This window comes from Diadema antillarum, unplaced genomic scaffold (assembly GCF_040938485.1).
Source record: "Diadema antillarum isolate AM-2024a unplaced genomic scaffold, OU_Dant_1.0 seq00000358_RagTag, whole genome shotgun sequence".
Classification (NCBI taxonomy): domain Eukaryota; kingdom Metazoa; phylum Echinodermata; class Echinoidea; order Diadematoida; family Diadematidae; genus Diadema; species Diadema antillarum.
Window position 1 is genome coordinate 69,664 of NW_027271364.1, and position 18,873 is coordinate 88,536.

An 18,873-nucleotide genomic window follows, 5' to 3' on the forward strand; every position below is an offset into this window, starting at 1 on the left:
ATTGAGGGCGGGCTGATTTTGCTACAACACGCATTTCTTATAGATACTTGCCCGAGCATACTCGGGACTCCTTCTCAACGGGTTAACAGAGGGCACAACATGACTAAACACAACATATCTCAGCTAGACTCCATTGGACTTGAACCCGGGCTAGGTGACTGCAAGGCAAACATGCCATATACCTACTGAACCATTTCACCTATCAATGCTCTATCAATGTCATTGGTGCAAAAATGAGAGAGCAGAATGATGCCACATGGTGCCATCTTGATACTCAGTGAGTGTCAATGATATGCCAGCGTTCCCCTAGCTGGTGGAGGATATCCAAGCGTTTTAGCATCGGGAGGGCAAGAGCCTGCCGTAGACTGCCAAGGTTTGATAAAGAGTCTCGGCTCGCCCAGTCCCGCAACAGATGCCGACAGGGGTTGTAGTGTATGACTGACGCAGTCTCAAAGCGCTCCACTTCTTTGAACGTGTAGCCCAGGACACCTGCAGGTACAAAACATTTTTCGAGGAATACTGGAATAGTGCACATTTTACTGGAAAAGCAAAGAATTTTTGTGCGGGGAACAAAAAAAAAACAGGAGGTATTGCTGAAATTACACTTAAAGCAAAATGACATTCAAATGTACGAACACTTTATCTGGTGCATATGTTCCACGATAGAATTAATAGCACTATTTTCATACTATAACTAGAAATGTCACTATGGCAACTGGTATGCCTCCGCCATAGTGTATGGTTCTCCCAATAGGTGTACTTTTTGACAATGTGTGATCATGGTTTCACACAATCGGCAAAATTTTGAACTGACATACTTGTCACAAATGAGTTGAATCTTCCGTTGTATTGAACTATAATGTATGTTTAATTGGGAAAATGGCTATGCTGTATAGGAGAGGTGGTATTTTGATATTTGAGGATTTTTACTTGACTTTGACCCTTTTATAAGTTTATGGATTGAGTATTAATTTCCAAGGTTTGTAGAAAAAGTGTAACTGCAGTACTAAATAGTAAAATTCTAGCATTTTAACCTGCCCTTTGACCATTAACTTGACTTTTTACCCTTTTACCCAAAATTCTCAAGAGAATCACTGTCAGTCAGAACATGCATAAATATGAAATTAATTTCATGATACCTTGAGCCACTTTTGAGATATGGAGGAAGAAGTGAAATTTAGCACTTTCACTTGACCTTTGACCTTTTTGGCAAAAAATTCAGCTCCACTTCATGATGTTGAATAGAATGGTTAAACTTGCATGCCCATGTAATATTTGTAACCATGGCAACCATAAACATTAAATATTTGTATACTATTATTATCGTTATCAAACTCACTTGCTAGTCCTCTCCAGTCATGGTGCAAAGGTGAGTGTGTGTTCAGCTCATCACAGATAAACTGGAAGACATCCTCGGGGAGCATGCTGATGGGTGTGTCCCATCGGAGGATGGCCCTTTGCTGAGAGGGGAAACCCATCTGGATCTCTCTGGTCTGAAGGGGGTGTCAAAAGGGGGTCACACAGAGGTAATGGAGGAAGAGAGATGACATGGAATCATATTTCTAGACATACAGGTATGCAGATCCAGTGATTTTGTCTTGGAGCTAAGACAAGAACATAATGCGTGGACAATGGTGTGGCAAGAGTGCTTTATTAAACAATTTGCAGAAAATTCACAGGAACACATTGAAAGTTCAAAGAGGATGCAAGAAAACAGCTGCTTGCAGTGTATGATGCTCACAATTTACAACAGAAATACTTCTTTGGTTGTAATTCGATCATTCTCTTCACTCCTGTTGCCCTGAATAGTCTGTCTAGAAAAAAAACAAACAAATAAAATGTCCTGTAATCAAGAACACTATCTGACTTGGCCCTTATTTCTTCACATCCTTCTCCTCCTTAAATCTTCTCAATCATCTTTTCTTGATTGATGCCTCACAGGATTCAAGAAAGTAGCTGCTTGCAGTGACACATATAATACACAACAGAGTGGATCCAGGAATTCTGTACATGAAGGGGGGGGGGGGGGGTGCAAAAAATAATTCTGGTGCGGTGGTGCCACTTCCTGGTTTAATCAGCTAACAAGCAAAGATTTTTTAAAAAAGGCTCCCCCTGCACAATTTTTTTAGTTTCTCGCGCCACTTCCGGGTTTCATCAGCTGACACACCAAAAATTTTTAAAAAGGCTTCAACCCAATTTTCTGGTGCTGCTACAATTGAAAATGAAAGGGGGTGCAGGTGCCCCCTTTAATTTTTTTTCGTTTTATTTCTTTTATTTTCTGAAAAATAAAAAGGGGGGTGCTCCTTCTACCCCCCTGGATCTCCCACTGCAACAGAAATACTTCCTTGGTTGTAATTAAATTCCTTTACTCCTGTTGTCCTGAATATTCTGTGTAAAGTGAAAAAAAGTCCTGTAATCAAGTACACTCTATGTACGATACACTTATTTCTTTACATCTTTGTCTTCCTCTATTTATTATTCTTCTTCGTCATCTTTTTTGTTTGATGCCTCTCAGGCTTACAAAAGATGGCTCTAAAAAGCACTGTGCTCAACCATCTTACCTCAGGGATGATCCATTTCTTTACAGAAGAGTGCTTTCGCAAATTTTCATTCCTACACATCAGAGGGCAGTCAACTCTCCCTCCTTTTAGATCGATCACATGAGGGTTGGCCAGGTGCGTGGTCTCTGTCTGTAGTTCATCAGAAAAAGTACACATTTCATAACAGACAAGAAAACAAATCTCACAGCATACACGTGGCATTGTCAGAAGATCTGACTGTAACAGCGGTCAATGCAGTTTGTGCAACTACATTTAGTGGACACAGAAATTTCTTCTTGTTCATGATTTTCATTTTGTAAGATGACTCCTGATGTAATCGAATAAAAAAACGATCATACTACATTGATTGTTTCGTGTGAATATGTGACCCGCTACAACAAAAGGGTCCTAAAGTCGCTGACGGCTGAGCTGAGAAAATTGAGTTTGAAGTCACATCATTAAAATTGGTCAAAACAATCGGATTTCTGTTTTTGGAATAATTTTGTAGTCTAATGTTTTGTCTGTCATCTGCCGAAATTTCGAAGCTATATGAGCAAAGGAAAGGAAAGAAATCAGCTTTTTTCTGGGCCATGATTTTCCAGCTTTCAACGTAACAGAATCATGTCCGAAGATTTGGATTTAGCGATGCAGCTAGACTCCGCCCCTAGCAACAAGGGAGCGATCTTATTGGTCAGTGCGTCCTTTCCTGATTACTGATTGGTCGTGCGTAGACCGCTGGCGCTAAGCTTGAATGAACATCGCGGAGGTCGCTATGAGCATACCTTCTATTGTCAAGCGGTGAAAACTGTCTCACCTCCCCTTGATCATGACAGAGTGGGAAGGAAAACTTTGAAGGTATTTTTCTGGAAACTCTGATTTCCACAACCACTTGACATGCGCTAATAAAATCATCGATATCTCTGCAACCGAGTACTTTTATGAGTTGTGCTATATATGAAATTAAAGTAGAAGAGTACGGGAATAATGTCATGCCAATTTCAGAAAATTGTCCTTCCCCGACTATCGGATCCTTTTGTTGTAGCGGGTCACATATTTTTGCATACTTGAAAGCACCTCTTAAATTTTAACTTGGACTCTGATGCCACCTCAAGTGGGTTTAGTAAAAATTCAGCAGGAAGATATTTCCTTCAAGCAGAAGTAGATTTCACAAGAATTTTAGGCATGCATGCTATTTTGAGAAAGGTATGGAAAAACATGAGTGTAAACCTTGAATTGATATAGTTCACATATGCACACTTAACACATCAATATGTACAAAAACAGGTACATCAAAAACCATTCTCTGATCTCCTAGCTGTAGGAGTGGCATTTATACACACTATATTCCAGAGACAAAGTCAAGGCTGTATCAAGCTACATGTATCATGGTTTTATCACAGAGATTCATAATCTGATTTAAACAATGGTAATTATCTAAAGTCACAGATTCTTTCATTTCTCAGAATAAACTCCTTTCTATTATATACTGCCATATCTGCAGGCTAGTACTGATGTCGCAGCTTACACTTTACATGGTCTGGGAAATATTTTTGTGTTGCTAAATGCCTTTATGACATATTATTTATGTTGGCAGCTCCAATGTTTGTATGATAGCAAGCACAGTATGATCAAAAAAGAAAATGTTTCATGCATTATGCAGCTACAAGATAACATGACTGTCACCCTACCTATTCTAAGTTGCCTAAATCAAGGAGGGTTGTATAGTAAATCAATTACGATTTGAGAACCAAATTAAGCTCCTATAGATGTCTATGCTAAAGAAATTCTTGGAGTAAATTTGTAAAACATCACAGCGATAGAGGGATTGATCGATACACTTTTTCCAAAAAGATTCTGCAAAGCAAACCTGATCAGTTTTCCTCAAATCATGTAGGACCTACAATTATTTGAACGATGAACTTGGTGTATCTACGTTAATTTATTGCCTTTAATATCAATGTCCTTTCCTGTTTCAAGAGAGTAGAATTTTTTTTCTCTCTCTCTCTCTTCCTCTATCTATCTGTGTTTTATACAAACACAACAAGACAAGAGCTTCAGAATATTCCATACGGTGTAGATGAGACACATTCATGATTTATATGTCTGATGCGCCAGACATATATGCCACTGATGACAATCAAAAGATTTGTTTTCAAGCATGCTTTTACAGGAAGTAACGATAGTCCCTCACTCTCTACTGCATACATTCTGGCTTGCACAAAACCACTGCAATATTCTCACCATAAGAACCTATGTAAGGAAGACTGCACAAAAAAAAAGGAAATGACAGGATAAACTGAAGGAGGAAGGAAGAAACAAAAAAAAAGTAAGAAAAAAAAGAAGAAATGTGATATGGTCCTCACCCTGCACTGAGGATATAGTGGGCAGACTGGTCCCAAGATGAAACTTCCTCCAGGGGTCACAACCTCTTGAATGGCAGTATAGATGTCGCGCAGCACATTCTGCTCAGCAAAGCTCATACTGCACCTGCTTGAACAAAAACACAACAACAACACAGGTGATTTGTGTTGGTGAAGGATTCAGCTACATGGGCAGCTGAGTCAGTGATGAAATCATTTGTTACAGGAGGACATGAACATAGTAGATCTAGCCATCTTTTCTTCTATTGTTCGACGACAGCCAGGAATTCACAGACTACAATGTAGACTACATGCCCACTATTCCATCTAAATGCTACATGTTTATGAAAATAATGGTTTGATGAATGAATGTCTGCTATCTTTAATTTGTGCGATCAAAGTGTACAAAAAATATATGGTTATATATATGTGTATACTGGGTAATAAATATCCATGTACGTAGGTGCATGTGCATGTATGTGTTGTGCATGTGTGGAGGTGCGTGTGTGTGTGTGTGTGTGTGCCAGTGCTATCAAACAAAATTATAGGCTACATTAAGCACTTAAATACTGGGGTCACAAAAAGAGTAATATCACTTGTTTGATGTCACACAGCTTTCAGGATAGACTGGAAATGTTGCTAAGGCAACTGGTATGCCTCCGCCATAATGCATGATTCTCCTAATAGGTCTATAGTACATGTGGACAATGTGTGATTACATTTTCACAAAAGTGGCAAAATATCAAAATGACAAGTTTGTCACAAATGTGTTGAATGTTCACCTTCCTTGACCTAGGTTTAATTGGAAGAATAGGAGAGCATGTGTTTGGGGATTTAAGGACTTTCACTTGACTTTGTCCTATTCATAAGTTTATGCATTGAGGCATTGAGTAATTTTCAAGGTATGGAGGAAAAAGTGCAATTTCTGTATTGAAAAGTACATTGTTACCATTTTCATCTGGCCTTTGACCCTAAAATTCATAGGATAATCACTGTCAGGCAGAACATGCATAAATATGTAGTAAGTTTCAAGATAACTTGAGCCACTTCCGAGATATGGAGGAAAAAGTTAGTTCAGCACTTTCCCTTGATCTTTGACCTTTTGACCTTTGAGGCACACAAAAAAAGAAAAAAAAAGAAAGTTTCCAGAGAATCTCCATTAGGTTATACATGCATACACCAAGTGTAAAAAAAAATAATCCTGCTGGCATTGCACAAATATGAAAAATAGGAAATTTTGAAGTGTTGTCCTTAATCTTTGACCCCTGACCTTTGACCCCATGAACCCTAAATTCTCTAGATAATCACTGCCAGTCAGTACATGTATATGTTCCATGAAGATACCTTGAACAATTTCCAAGGTACGGAGAAAAAAGTGAAGTTTTAATATTTTTACTTGACCTTTTGACCTTTGACCTCATGACCCCAAACTTTTGTCAGAGAATCTTAATTGGGTAATACATGTATACACTAAGTTTCAAGAAAATATCTTCAGGCATTGCACAGATATGGTGGAAATAGTGAAATTTTACGGATTTGACCTTGACCTTTGACCTTCAGCATGTGCACCCAAAAGTTGATAGGCACAACTTCACCCCCTAATACACATACATGCCAAGTTTCATTAGGATACCTCAAAAGGTTTTTTAGTTACGTTGTCCACAAAATTAATTACGGACGGACGGAAGGACGGACGGACAACCCGAAAACATAATGCCTCCGGCACCACTTTTTGAGGATGAAAGCCAAATAGATAACAAGGCCTAGTCATCAAATTCAAGCGGGAAATCATTCAGAACTTACATCACTGCAAAGCTGATCAGACATCCATATGGATCCAAGTTGACATTTAAAGAGTAGTCACCCCCGATGTGGAAAGTCCAGGAAGTTTTGCTCTTTACTTCGCAGGACCCATTCCTCAAATTGGCCACTCTACACAACTTCAGCATGATCTTTGTAAAAGCACCGTGGGGGCAGTGGCCCTGAAAGTCTGCCAGCAGCACAGAGTCATTGTGAGGGATGTCTCGCAGCGCATCATCACTGTGTCGACGGGTGTTGATGAGGTGAGGCACAAAATGGGCCATCTTCTCACTGTTTTGCCTCACAGTATACACCGGACCACCAAACCTGAGTTCCTCGCTGGTGAAGATCAGGTTTAGCCACTGGAGGGACGCAATGAGGCACTCGGCGTCGGAGTCCACGCCCAGGAGGTGCCTACACAGGGTGTCTGTCAGGACGGCCTTGGTGCGCAGATAGGTCCAGTCTGGCCGGAGGTTTGGCTCCTGGAAACTGGCACTGGGAATTTCCAGCAGACTCTGACAGGCCTTGATGGTATCCTCAGGATTGAGCACCACAAATGAAGGCTGCGAACTGTCACTTCTACATCCTGTGGTAATGGAAAGATGGAGAGGAAATGACACAAAAATGCAACATGGCTGCTCCACAACTATTACATAAAAGTCTGGAGTGGGATAGCTGTGAAAAACAAGCAACTACTCCAGTGGAGATAAATTTTCAGGAATCTACTGATGTTGGGTGTAACACATCTAAGGGAACAATAAACACCAAAGCACAAAAATAATAACAGTAAAAAATAATCTTTCTCTTCATTTATTTTTTAGGTAAAACAAAACAAACAATTAGACAAGCATTGCAAGTAGACAAAAAGACATGAAAAATCTGTTCATCAAATGATCAGACATCTCTTCTTTGCAATTGCTTTCAATGCACAGAATTAGCCTAAGGAATAAACAAACACTGACATAATGATACTAACAAACATACAATCTTCCTGATTTAAAATGAGATAGAGTACATAAAAGCTTAGAATGAAATAATTGTCTCAAAATCCCACACTATATTTGTGTAGATTATTGGCATTTTGTGTGCAATTCTCATAAGCAGGTATGTTTCATTGAACAAGACCTCACAACATAGTTGTCAAAGTAAAATCTTTATAGCATTCTATTCATTTGTGTGGGATTACTGCAGGACCAATGAATCATCAGTCAAGCATTTGTTCATTTGGTGTTTTTTGTTTGTTTCTTGTTTTGGTGTTTTAATATAATACAGAAGGATGAAGAATGTCCTACCTGGAGAAAGGATAACACCTTGATGGTGCAAGAATTCAAGGAGAGACATTAGTTCCTCATCAGTCTCAAGTCCACAGACCTGCTTGATGTTGGCCGTCATCACACACCGCTGCCTCTTGCTTCTCATTCCAAGCACCAGGTCTCGGCACCGGAGGAACTTGCGTGGATACCTTGAGTGGATGAAGGACTGCCTGAAGGCATTGGCAGAAATGTGCTCCTGGAGGAAAGTAACAAATGCTTCTGGTCCGAGGTCACTGAAACCAGTTGATGATGATGCCATGGATGCCAGGAGTGAGGATGAGGATGAGGAAGATGCCACAGTGGAATTTGAGGCCTGTTTGTAATAAACCACTGAAGATCCACCCGGGCCAGGCGGAGATATCGCAGCTGAAGATTCACAGATATCAATGCTAGACATTGGTGGTGCTGACTGCTTTGGAAGTCTTAACACAAAGCAGGGACAATTGCCATGGTATTGCAGTTGCTTGGACCAGACAACACTGAATCTCTGCTGCACATGGCTTCCAATATCCTCAATCATATCAACCGTGAGGCAGGCATCTGCCTGCCAGGTTGACACCAGGTAAATGGGGCATGATTCTCCAGCATAAGTTCGGATCTTATCCAACTGCTCCTGAATCTCACCCATGCATTTGGCAGGGTGATCATGGAATGACTGTCCATCGAACTGGATGATATATTGACAGTGTGAAGTCATCAATGCCTGGCTGCAATACTGGGCCTGTGGCAGACTCTTAATTGCCATGATCTCCAGTGTGACACTGCTAGGGATACCACCGCCATCTTGACACTCGTGCCTTTCTCTCGGGTTCCCTGTGCTGCTCAGAGACAACATCTCCTCTGGTATGGCTTCTTTTGTTGGCATATGGGTCGCTAACCACCTGTAAGTCATGTTCTGCTTCTGAACCATCACCGAGCATCTCCTTGAGATAAGACCATCTTCTGTGAGGGACCAAGCTTCCGTTCCCACCAGCTGCTCTCCGGTGCTATCAGCAGCACTGCCCAAAATCACCAACCGCAGATTTGGCAACCTCATCATTGGCGCATCATCATCAACCACATGTTTCGGCATCAGTACAGGACTGGGATCCTTTGTAGTAGGGACCACAGCTCCAGCAAAGTCACTTCTGACTTTCCTCTGGAGTATTCTCCTGGGACTCTGAATCACAAGAGTAACTGGCATAGATTTGCTCTGCTGCCTCAGGATGGTCGCAGTTGTTACTTTCTTTGTTGGTTTCTGAAATTACAAAACACATTTAGTTGCAGTACATTTCAGCAAAATGGGTCAGTTTTCAAAGCAAGTAATTTGGTAAATTTTACAGTAATGTACAGCAGTATCTTGATTGACTGTCTTTGCTTTTTAATAGACAACTATCTGATGGTAATTGTTTTGTTCTCTGGAGAGGTGAATAGTGTCTTGATTATGAAAAAGTACTTTCAAGCAATGACATACATATTGTGTGATCATTCAGTAGTTGAGCAATACAGGAATGGATTCAAGGGATACATTTCTTCATCGATTTCTGTACTCCACAACTGCAAACTCAACCAACTCGTTAAAATGTCAAGAAGTCCTAATTTGTGAAAAAATTAGACTTGCTAAATACTGAGCACTTACAGTAGTCTGTTTCAGTAATGTCATACCTGTCCAGATGTTATGACATGCACTGCAGTCCCATTGACCGATAAAATTCTGTCACCACACTGAAGAGTGTCGCGGGCATTCGAATCATCTTCCACCTTCGAGATTATGGCATATGATTCAGTTTTATCCGCCCCCTGGGATATCAAATAGATACAGAGACAGATAGATGGATTCAAAGATTCAAATTTATTTTCATTTCCATCAAATAAACAGAGAAAGTAGATGTATCAGCAGAACATATATTCGTAATAATTGCAAAAACGTGATTTAACATCTTTAAATATACATTATATTGTACAAGTTAATCAAGGATGGGAATGGAAATGGAGGGTCCCACTAAAAATCAAAGCTTGTACGATATGGGACCCTCAAGTTAGATGGATAAATAAAAGCAGAAGAGAAAAAAAAAAAAGGCTGTAACAATAGCTAGTCAACACATTGTGCAACATCAGCAAAAGATGTGTTGCACATCAGCAAACAGTATGTTACATGTCAAGTCCAGTCAAATCCTTAAAAACTGATGGCATTGGTCAACCTACAATATCTTCATATAAGTCTATCTCAGAAAATTCTGTTGCCATGACAACATGTTGCTCAACCATTATGAAAAATTAAACGCACCATTCTACATACTACAGGACACATGTACCAAATTTCAATTCAAACATTCAAAAATTGAGGGAGTACGAGTCAGCCTACTCTACACTAGCATATAATGTTTATATGCAAGCTATTCCTATGGCAACACATTTCCTGACATGAAAAATCTCTTGTTCATCTCTACACTATTGCAGAAATACAATGTATGTGCCAAATTAAAGTCAGTCTCTCAATAATCTGAAAAGTAGTTTTGAGAGACAAAGTCTGGCAACAAAGTGAGCGATAGACCAACCAATCGATCGCCCAAACCTACCAACGACATAGGTATAGGTACTCAATATACCCGACGGTTGGAAGTGTACTATACTGCATAAAAATACAAAAATATTTATGACCGACTATGTATGTTTCAACATACATAACTTCTCATCTATTTGATAGAGACTTTAAATAGGAGTTTCCTGGCAAGAAAAAAGAAAATGAATATAAACATTTCTATGCTTTTTTTGACACGATACAAAATAGCAGAATTTCTCCATGAAGTCACAATTTGAATTAATATAAATCTACACAATATATGCATGTAGACTGTATTCCCAGAATTTCCAATTTGGTTATAATCTGGAAAAAGGCAATGGCTCAATGACGTCACGACAAAATTTCAGGCTAAATCACTGTCACGTTGACAACAGTACCAGCAAAAGACCCAGGATCTTTCTTTGTTGGAGATTGAAACCACATTAGAGGGCATCATGGTGTAATTTACCAGTCCATTGAAACATAGGTTGCAATGCAATCAAAGGAAGTTGCGCCTTCTTGACCACAACCACAAGGGCACAGTGTTTCAGTTTAGTGCATGATCACTGTGAAGTCTACCACTTAGGCAAAAGCTGGCCATGCAATTAGCGTTTGCATGTACACAGTTTCACAGAAATAATGAGGAGGAAGAGAGATAGAGAGAAAAAAAAAGATGTCATTGGTTTGGTAGTGGTGAGTGCATGACTGCTTAAATGCGAACATACAGACAGGAAGATGATCAACGTATGGAAGTGTAGGTGAATTCGCAATTTCCGGGTCATGTTGCACAAAGGCATGAAATGGATCTGGATGACAAGTTGAGTGAAGTCAGAGAAGTGCTAAATAGTTTGAAATACTCAATTTGTTAGAGTGTGATAGTCTCATAAATGTGTGACTGCATTCACTATGCTCTTCATTTTCTTTTAGACATGCCACAAAGTTCTAGGGAACCTTGATGCATACTTTCTAAACACGTCAAGGATGTTATGGCAATACTGCAAAAGTGGATATTTTCACATGAGTAATTTTTTGCGCTTAGCTGGGTAAGATGAATTTCGTGCATTTTTATTCCTCTGAATCAAGACAGGCATTAATGGAACATATGACCTGCAAAAATATTTGCGTGTTTTTATTTTCACGCTGGTTTCTGATAGCGATAAATAAATGTGCAAATATTTCCACTTTTACAGTATTCACCCTGCCTCTTATGGAAATGAAATTAAACTGTGGAAACATGTATGTGACCTGCATCACAAAATCATCAAAAAGATGCCAGTGACATTTTAGTTATGAGCAAATTCTGAAAGAGTGTACATTGTTTTGTTCTAAGATTTAAAGTGACATTTATCAATTTATTTACATATTCACAGACTCTACTAACCCATTTTAATAATGAAAAAAGTACTCATTTTGCAAAAATATACATGTATAAGTCTTGAGAAAAGAGGCTTTGAAGCTTAGGGAAAGATTTCAAGTGCTTAAATACTAATCTCAATTAGCAGTGCTCTATACACTAAATGGGACTGAGAACAGGATATAAAACTCAATAACAACCACTATGAAAGGGTCATCAGATTAAGCTGTATATTGCACACTCTTTGAGTACATTAATATATCATTTTCACTTCTTTTATGTACCTTGCGCTATTATGTATATATGGCACTACATTATTAATGATTAGCACCATCATCATCATTATGTATTGCTGTTGTTATTATTATCATTATTATTATTATTATCATCATCATTATTATCATTATCATCATCTATATTCATGACTTACACCAACTTTAAATGCAATGTAGTATTATCTTTTTTGAGAGATAGTAGAGTTGAAAGTAAAGAGTGTGTCAAGAATTGTAAAGGAAATTGATAGATATCTTTACAACATACTTAATCACATCAAGTTCAAGTTCAAGTTCAAGTTTATTTAACCAATTCATTAAACATTTGACATTTTACAAAAAGATACAGCACTAAGAATAATGAATGGTTTGGGACCCCAAAAGAAGCAGAGCTTGTAAAAAAGGGGTCCCGGATAAACATACAAAACAAAACATAATAAAGTTTTAAACATATTAACATAAGTATAATAGTAACATATTTACATGGGACAGATGCAACACAAGCACACACACGCACACACACACACACACACACACATTCAATCACACAAACACGTGTCACAAAAACGCTCATGCACATGTACATGTAGTTCACATGAAATTGCAGAAAGATACTTTATATTTTACTATACTTTTAAATTCAGCTTCCCTGGTCAATTCTTGTTTAACAAATTTCCCTCAAATTGATTGAAAAATGATAAATATAAGAATTTCCCATTGTTTTATGATCCAAAACTTTAGAATCATCAGAGAATTGTTCTCTCAGGAAAAAAAAAATGACTTGAAAAGGCTAACCCATTTCACCTATTTTGAGTCCTCACATAAGATTGGGCTGTGTGATTCTTTGCTGGTTTTGTGGTGCATGGTCACATCATAAATATTCAACAGAAAGTGCAGACAATATTAACATTACCAGTAGGCCTAGTCACACCCAGAATAAGCTCCACCATGTTCATTTGGACTCTCTATTTTAAGCTCAAAGACATCCAGCCATGGGGGACATATACAGCAAATCTTCTACAGGGGTAAGAAAAAGGGGATTAGGTTATCTGTATTTATTGGTCAACAATAAGTTTCCACACATCTGTGCCAATCAGCAAACAAAGCATATAGGAAAAGTTAAACCTTATAAAAGAGATTTTGTCTTGTTTCACAGGTTTGACAACCTTATGGTGGCTGCTGCAACAATTTGAAAGCTTCTAGCAGATAACACTTTCTCTATAATTTAGTGAAAGCACAAATGAGTAAACTCATCAATTGATTTCTTCAAACCAGCAATACTAGCATCAAATTATCACCTTATAAGCTGATAAAGTCAGAAACATTCTTAGAGCCAAGAAACTGAAAAATGAGGCAAATTGGCTGAGATATCTGAAATTTGATATTTGTTCAAAATCAAGTTTCATATCTTGATCCTCCTGTCTAAAAGTCATCAGAAATTTGAAACTTGTCAGTGTTTATTAAACGCATGTTATTACAGTGTTTTGAATTGATGTATTGTATTCAAATACCTATATAACTCACTTTCACCCTGGTCTGCATGCAAACTTGAAGCCAATTTTCTCAAAATTGTGTTTAATTCCTTATGTGCCATGTTCGCACATCCGACTCAGTTGATGGCGTGCCAACTTCGCATATTCTGCTCAATCGCGCAAACCTGCCCAATCCGATCGATAAATCGCCAAATGCCGCAGTACAATGAAAGCATTTCTCGTGCTTCTGTTCCTCTCACATATCACTTACATTTTATGTGGTGATTGACTATCAAGCGGTGTTCTCTGCCAGATTTGCGTGTAACTTTTCTGTAAAGTTTCTGTCACTGTTTGTGTGCAAAAGTAATGCCTTCACAGTAATTTAGCTACTGGTCATGTGAGATAACAACAGTGTCATAGATTTGTCATGCGATAATATATCACAGCAAAGCTTGGCATTTCTCCACAACCTTACTCACTATTTGTCCAACACGACAGAAATCTATACAAGTTACATAGACTTGAAAAACAGAATGTTATCTCAAAGCGTGATTATGTTGGTGTCTCAGAATAATGTGGCACATGGGGGTTTCCACCATGGTATATGAAGAGTTAACTAGTTGCAAGCTTCCGTACTGCTTCAGCGCTAGACTTCTGGAAATACAGTGGGCCAAATGATATATCATGCATTTGGAATCAAACATTATAAAGTCATCATGCGGATGGACAGCATGCAACAGGCTTTAAAGGAAACCCAAACCCAAAGAGAAATTATGTGGATTGAGTGAAAGCAGCAACATTAGTAGAACATATTAATCAGTGAAAGTTTGAGAAAAATCAGACAATCAATGCAAAAGCTTTGAATTTTTAAAGTTTTGGTGTTGGAACGGCTGGATGAGGAGACTGCTAGAGGTTATGACGTTATGTGTGGACGACAATATAAAGAAAATATAAAGGGAATTCCACAAAAATTAATTTTTCATGAAAATTACACATTCCATCACTTGATACTGACATACATGTATTATGCTAAGGGTAGCAATCATTCCCCTGCTTTCTGAAAGCGGTTAGTCAAGTGCTCTTCCATTATGCTAGAAAAGTTAATTTTTGTGGGATTTTCTTTATATTTTCTTTAAACTGTTGTTCACACATATGTCATAACCTCTAGTAGTCTCCTCATCCAGCAGTTCCAACACCAAATCTTTAAAAATTCATAATTTTTGCATCAATTGTCTGATTTTCCTGAAACTTTCACTGATGCGTTCTACTAATGTTGCTGCTTTCACTCAATCCTTATTGCTCTCTGGGTTTGGGTTCCCTTTAATTGTGAAAGGTCACATGAGATTACTTCCTTATTTCCTCTGAATGTGCCCGCAGCTTCAGTAGGAATACAGCCATACTCAAAGGCTCAGTATGTATAGGCCCTAAATTTTTCACATTGATGTTTTCTTGCTTGCTAATTGAAGAATTCACAAACCTGTTTAACACTGAACGTAACAGCTGCATTCACACAGACAAAATTGCAGGATAACAATCTTGATACAAATTTTTGGCAAGAGTTCACACCTGACAGAAATATCCCCCTAATTGCGAATAACAATAATTTGCCAACAAAACTGTTTGCCCTTTTGTTTTTGCATGTCACAGTGGTGTGATGCGCACACCGGTTGTGGTGGTGCAACCGTGTACATGTTGTTGTGATGTGTAGTGCACTATATAATGAATGATGGGACATATAAAACCTCAAGATTATTTGCTTCAGCATTCACAAAGTCACTGTAGTAAAATTATAGAGATTTTTCAGAAATATGTGCAAGATTTCTTGCGTTTTGGATTGTGATGCTAACTGCGCTAATTAGTGGGATTTTTGTGTCCACACATGCAGGCAAATATCTCAAGATTTCTATTGCGGTGATGCAAATCTTGAGATTTGTATCCCGCTAATTTGCCTCAGTGTGAATCTCAATAATGTGTTGTCTTACCTCTATGTCCCTGACACTAAAGCCAAGGCCTCCCGCTCTGTTCCACCGAATGGTACACTTCTCTGTGTCCCCCCACACTATGGAATCAGGATCCTTACACGTCTGCAGTCGCACCTCTTCATTCCTGCTTCTTGGACCCCCCTGGCCTGACGGCAGTGATGACGACGGCGGCCATGACTTGACGCTGGACAAGTGGTGCGGCGGCACGTGGTGTCGTTCGAAATATTTGGGCAGAGAATGAAGGGAGTGTATGGGAGTAACATTCGACATTCTCGGCGAAGGCAAGGGTGAACTCTCAGTCACTGCAGTACCAGACACATTGCAAGAGCTGGCATTTGTGTCTTTGGTTGTCAGGGAATTCAGGCTACCAGTGACCACTACATTTTCTGTGTCTGCTGCGTTCCTTCTTGGGTCGCTGTTGCCATGAGGTTGGCTGTAGGGCTGTGCTGTCTGTGCATCACGATCACCCCACTGTGCTCGACTGAGCTCGCTGGTATCTATGCGTGGTAGGCCCTGAGACCAGCCGCTGCAGGAAACGGGCAGGCTGCCCTTTAAACCGGATTTCTCTGCATCAGATCCCAGCATGCTGGTAGTCGCATTCACACTCTGTGATGACATGACTGCAGCTGGGTAGGAAGCGCTGGAGTTGAACCTTCTACAGAACTGCAATATCCATGAAATTCCTATCACAATGTTGGTATGATCCTTCACTCCATTTCATGCTGCACATCTTTTACAATGACAGCACTGATGAATGTGTTCAAAAGCTGATGCCATAGTATCCTTCCCTGGGCCTAGAAAAGCAAAGGAAAAAGAGATACTATAAAACATGATATATTCGCGAATTCAAGGTGATGGCCTTTTTTGCTGCATGAAATTTTTGTGAATTGCCACAGGCGTTCAATGCATATAGTGTTGTGAATCTTGGCGCTCGCAAAATTTGCAAAATTAAAATGCACATTCCTCATTTTACAGTAGATGAAACTATGTCACACTGTTAAGGCGATTGATATCCGAGTGAACACATTTTGTTCACATGATTCGCATATAGGCCCTACTGAGAAATTGATACTATAAACTGATCTCAGACGAAAAATTTGACAACATCAGTTAAAGGCTGACATATCTCTAATATAAGATCCCTGCCTACTGGGCCTGAAACTCTGTGTAAATGATCAGCAAATCAGTGAAGTTGAAGTTAACTGAAGAAATACTTTAGAACATTCCAAAGATACAATCATGAACCATGCATTTTGTGCAAAGAAGGGAGGTGATAAGTCCATTGTTGTTGAATCTTATTGATACAGCAGGCATGTTCCTTATATCTCATCAATATATATATATATATATTTTTTTTACATTTCCACTCTCCTTTTATGCTCTTTAATTACACACAATCTGCAGCAGCGTGTTTTCAAAAATTCAGCTGCTGATATAAATGTGACATCACATAAAGACAATTTTCATATTCTGAGAAAATTCAGTTCACTGAGGTATACACAGAGTATATTCTCTATCTTTGCCATTTTATGAATGAAGTCATGACTACAGTGAATATTGAAGACAAATTCATATCTTAAAGACACTTGACGCACATACACAGAAAAAATCCCCTTCAAAATGGCATCAGAAATAATTTAGAGCAGTGAGTCCATGTATGAGATTCCACAAGCTTATAAATATCATCACATTCGAGAAACTAAAGTCATAAAATTTTGATCACCAGCATTATACTTCATGTGCTCTTAATGATCTAATTCTTGATTGGTTGTGTCATTATTCTCGTTTTACTTGTTCTACCCACACTTTCTTTCTTCTATCTGGTTTAGTGTGTGTGTGTGTGTGTGTGTGTGTGTGTGATCATGCTTCACTCTTAACTTCTCATTTGTTATCACGTGTTGCACCCAGTGTTGTATTGATTTATTCCAGGCAACTGATTTTGACAAGAGAAAATGAAATGAAATGAAAGCATAATTATCAAATAAACCATCCTCTGAACCCATCGAGACATATAACTCATCAAACAGTTTGAATTATATTATTTTATATTAAATGATCACAACATTGTCACACACCCCTTTAAAAATAAACTGACATTGTCTTACATTATAGGCCCTATTGATTCTGCACATAATTTCTTTATATTCATACTAACTCGATTTCTAGAGAAACTACACAGATTAGACAGATTTAATTCATAAACAACTGCAACTGTCCAAATGAAGAGTTTGTTTGCAAAAACCGATAAGTCCATTTTTGAAGATTTTGAAGTACAGTCTCTGTCATAAAGTACAAAACAATACCTTTTAAATGATATATTGGTCACTACATACACGTATAAAGGTATATTTTTGAAGTTATGGTCAAAAGAAGCAAAAGTTTTCTTATTATTCTCTTTATTTTTCTTGACCTTTAATCGCAAATATCTCCATATGGCAAATATGGACTTATCGGTTTTTGTGAACAAACTCTTCAAATACTTGTCACAGAGGGAAAGAGAGAATTAAATATTACTAACTAGTAACATCACAAAATACTACTAATCCAATAGGCCTATTACAGTAGGCCTATTAGAGTTAAGTTTTTGTGCTTTTTCTTTTTCACTCTATCATTTGTATATCCATAAACTCCATTTATCATATTTTGTAATATTGACATATTGTAAGTACTTATATTTTATGTGGAAGGAAAAATGTATTTACAAGTTCTGTTGAAATAAAATGAAAAATGAAATGAAAGGGCCATTCTCACTGCGAAACTTTGTGAAGTGAAACTTTGCAAATTACAATTGCCCATTCACACTCCAATGAAACTTTGCATAATTTCGCACCCAGGAATTAACTAGTGACATTTTGCAATGAACTGCGCATGCGCCAATGATGATCTCAACATGCAGTATGGTTTGGCACAGGTTCAACTCCGTGCAGATCTCCTCCGTTGTACAATTACATGTATTGTAAACCTTGTCTATACGATCATTATATTTTACGCATCTTTTTTTTCACATAATGTATATTCCAATATATGTTATCTCTAGGACCCCTACTCACACACTGTAAAATTTCATTCTAAAATCTGTTTTTGCTTAATTGCACAAATGTTCATCATTCCATTATACTGGATCATCAGATTCATGTTCTTGTAGATTTTCTCCCCCTCCCCTCCCAGTTGTACTTATATACCCTCTCTCTATTTCATTATATCCTCAAAATTTCATCTTGTCGCCACTTGTATCACA

The 18,873-nt window shown here is 38.4% G+C and overlaps 1 protein-coding gene across 1 annotated transcript in view; it reads right to left on the minus strand.

The window, feature by feature from the left end:
• Positions 1 to 253: 253 nt before the first annotated feature.
• Positions 254 to 18,873, minus strand: part of LOC139731134 (uncharacterized) — a 28,263-nt gene continuing 9,643 nt past the window's right edge. The window contains exons 2-9 of the mRNA XM_071642018.1: positions 15,595 to 16,429; positions 10,417 to 10,443; positions 7,993 to 9,140; positions 6,704 to 7,286; positions 4,904 to 5,027; positions 2,562 to 2,690; positions 1,340 to 1,493; positions 254 to 489 (exon numbers count right to left, since the gene is read on the minus strand). Coding sequence (XP_071498119.1) covers positions 275 to 489; positions 1,340 to 1,493; positions 2,562 to 2,690; positions 4,904 to 5,027; positions 6,704 to 7,286; positions 7,993 to 9,140; positions 10,417 to 10,443; positions 15,595 to 16,253 — 3,039 coding nt within the window. The 5' untranslated portion in view covers positions 16,254 to 16,429 and the 3' untranslated portion in view covers positions 254 to 274. The remainder of the gene's footprint in view (positions 490 to 1,339; positions 1,494 to 2,561; positions 2,691 to 4,903; positions 5,028 to 6,703; positions 7,287 to 7,992; positions 9,141 to 10,416; positions 10,444 to 15,594; positions 16,430 to 18,873) is intronic.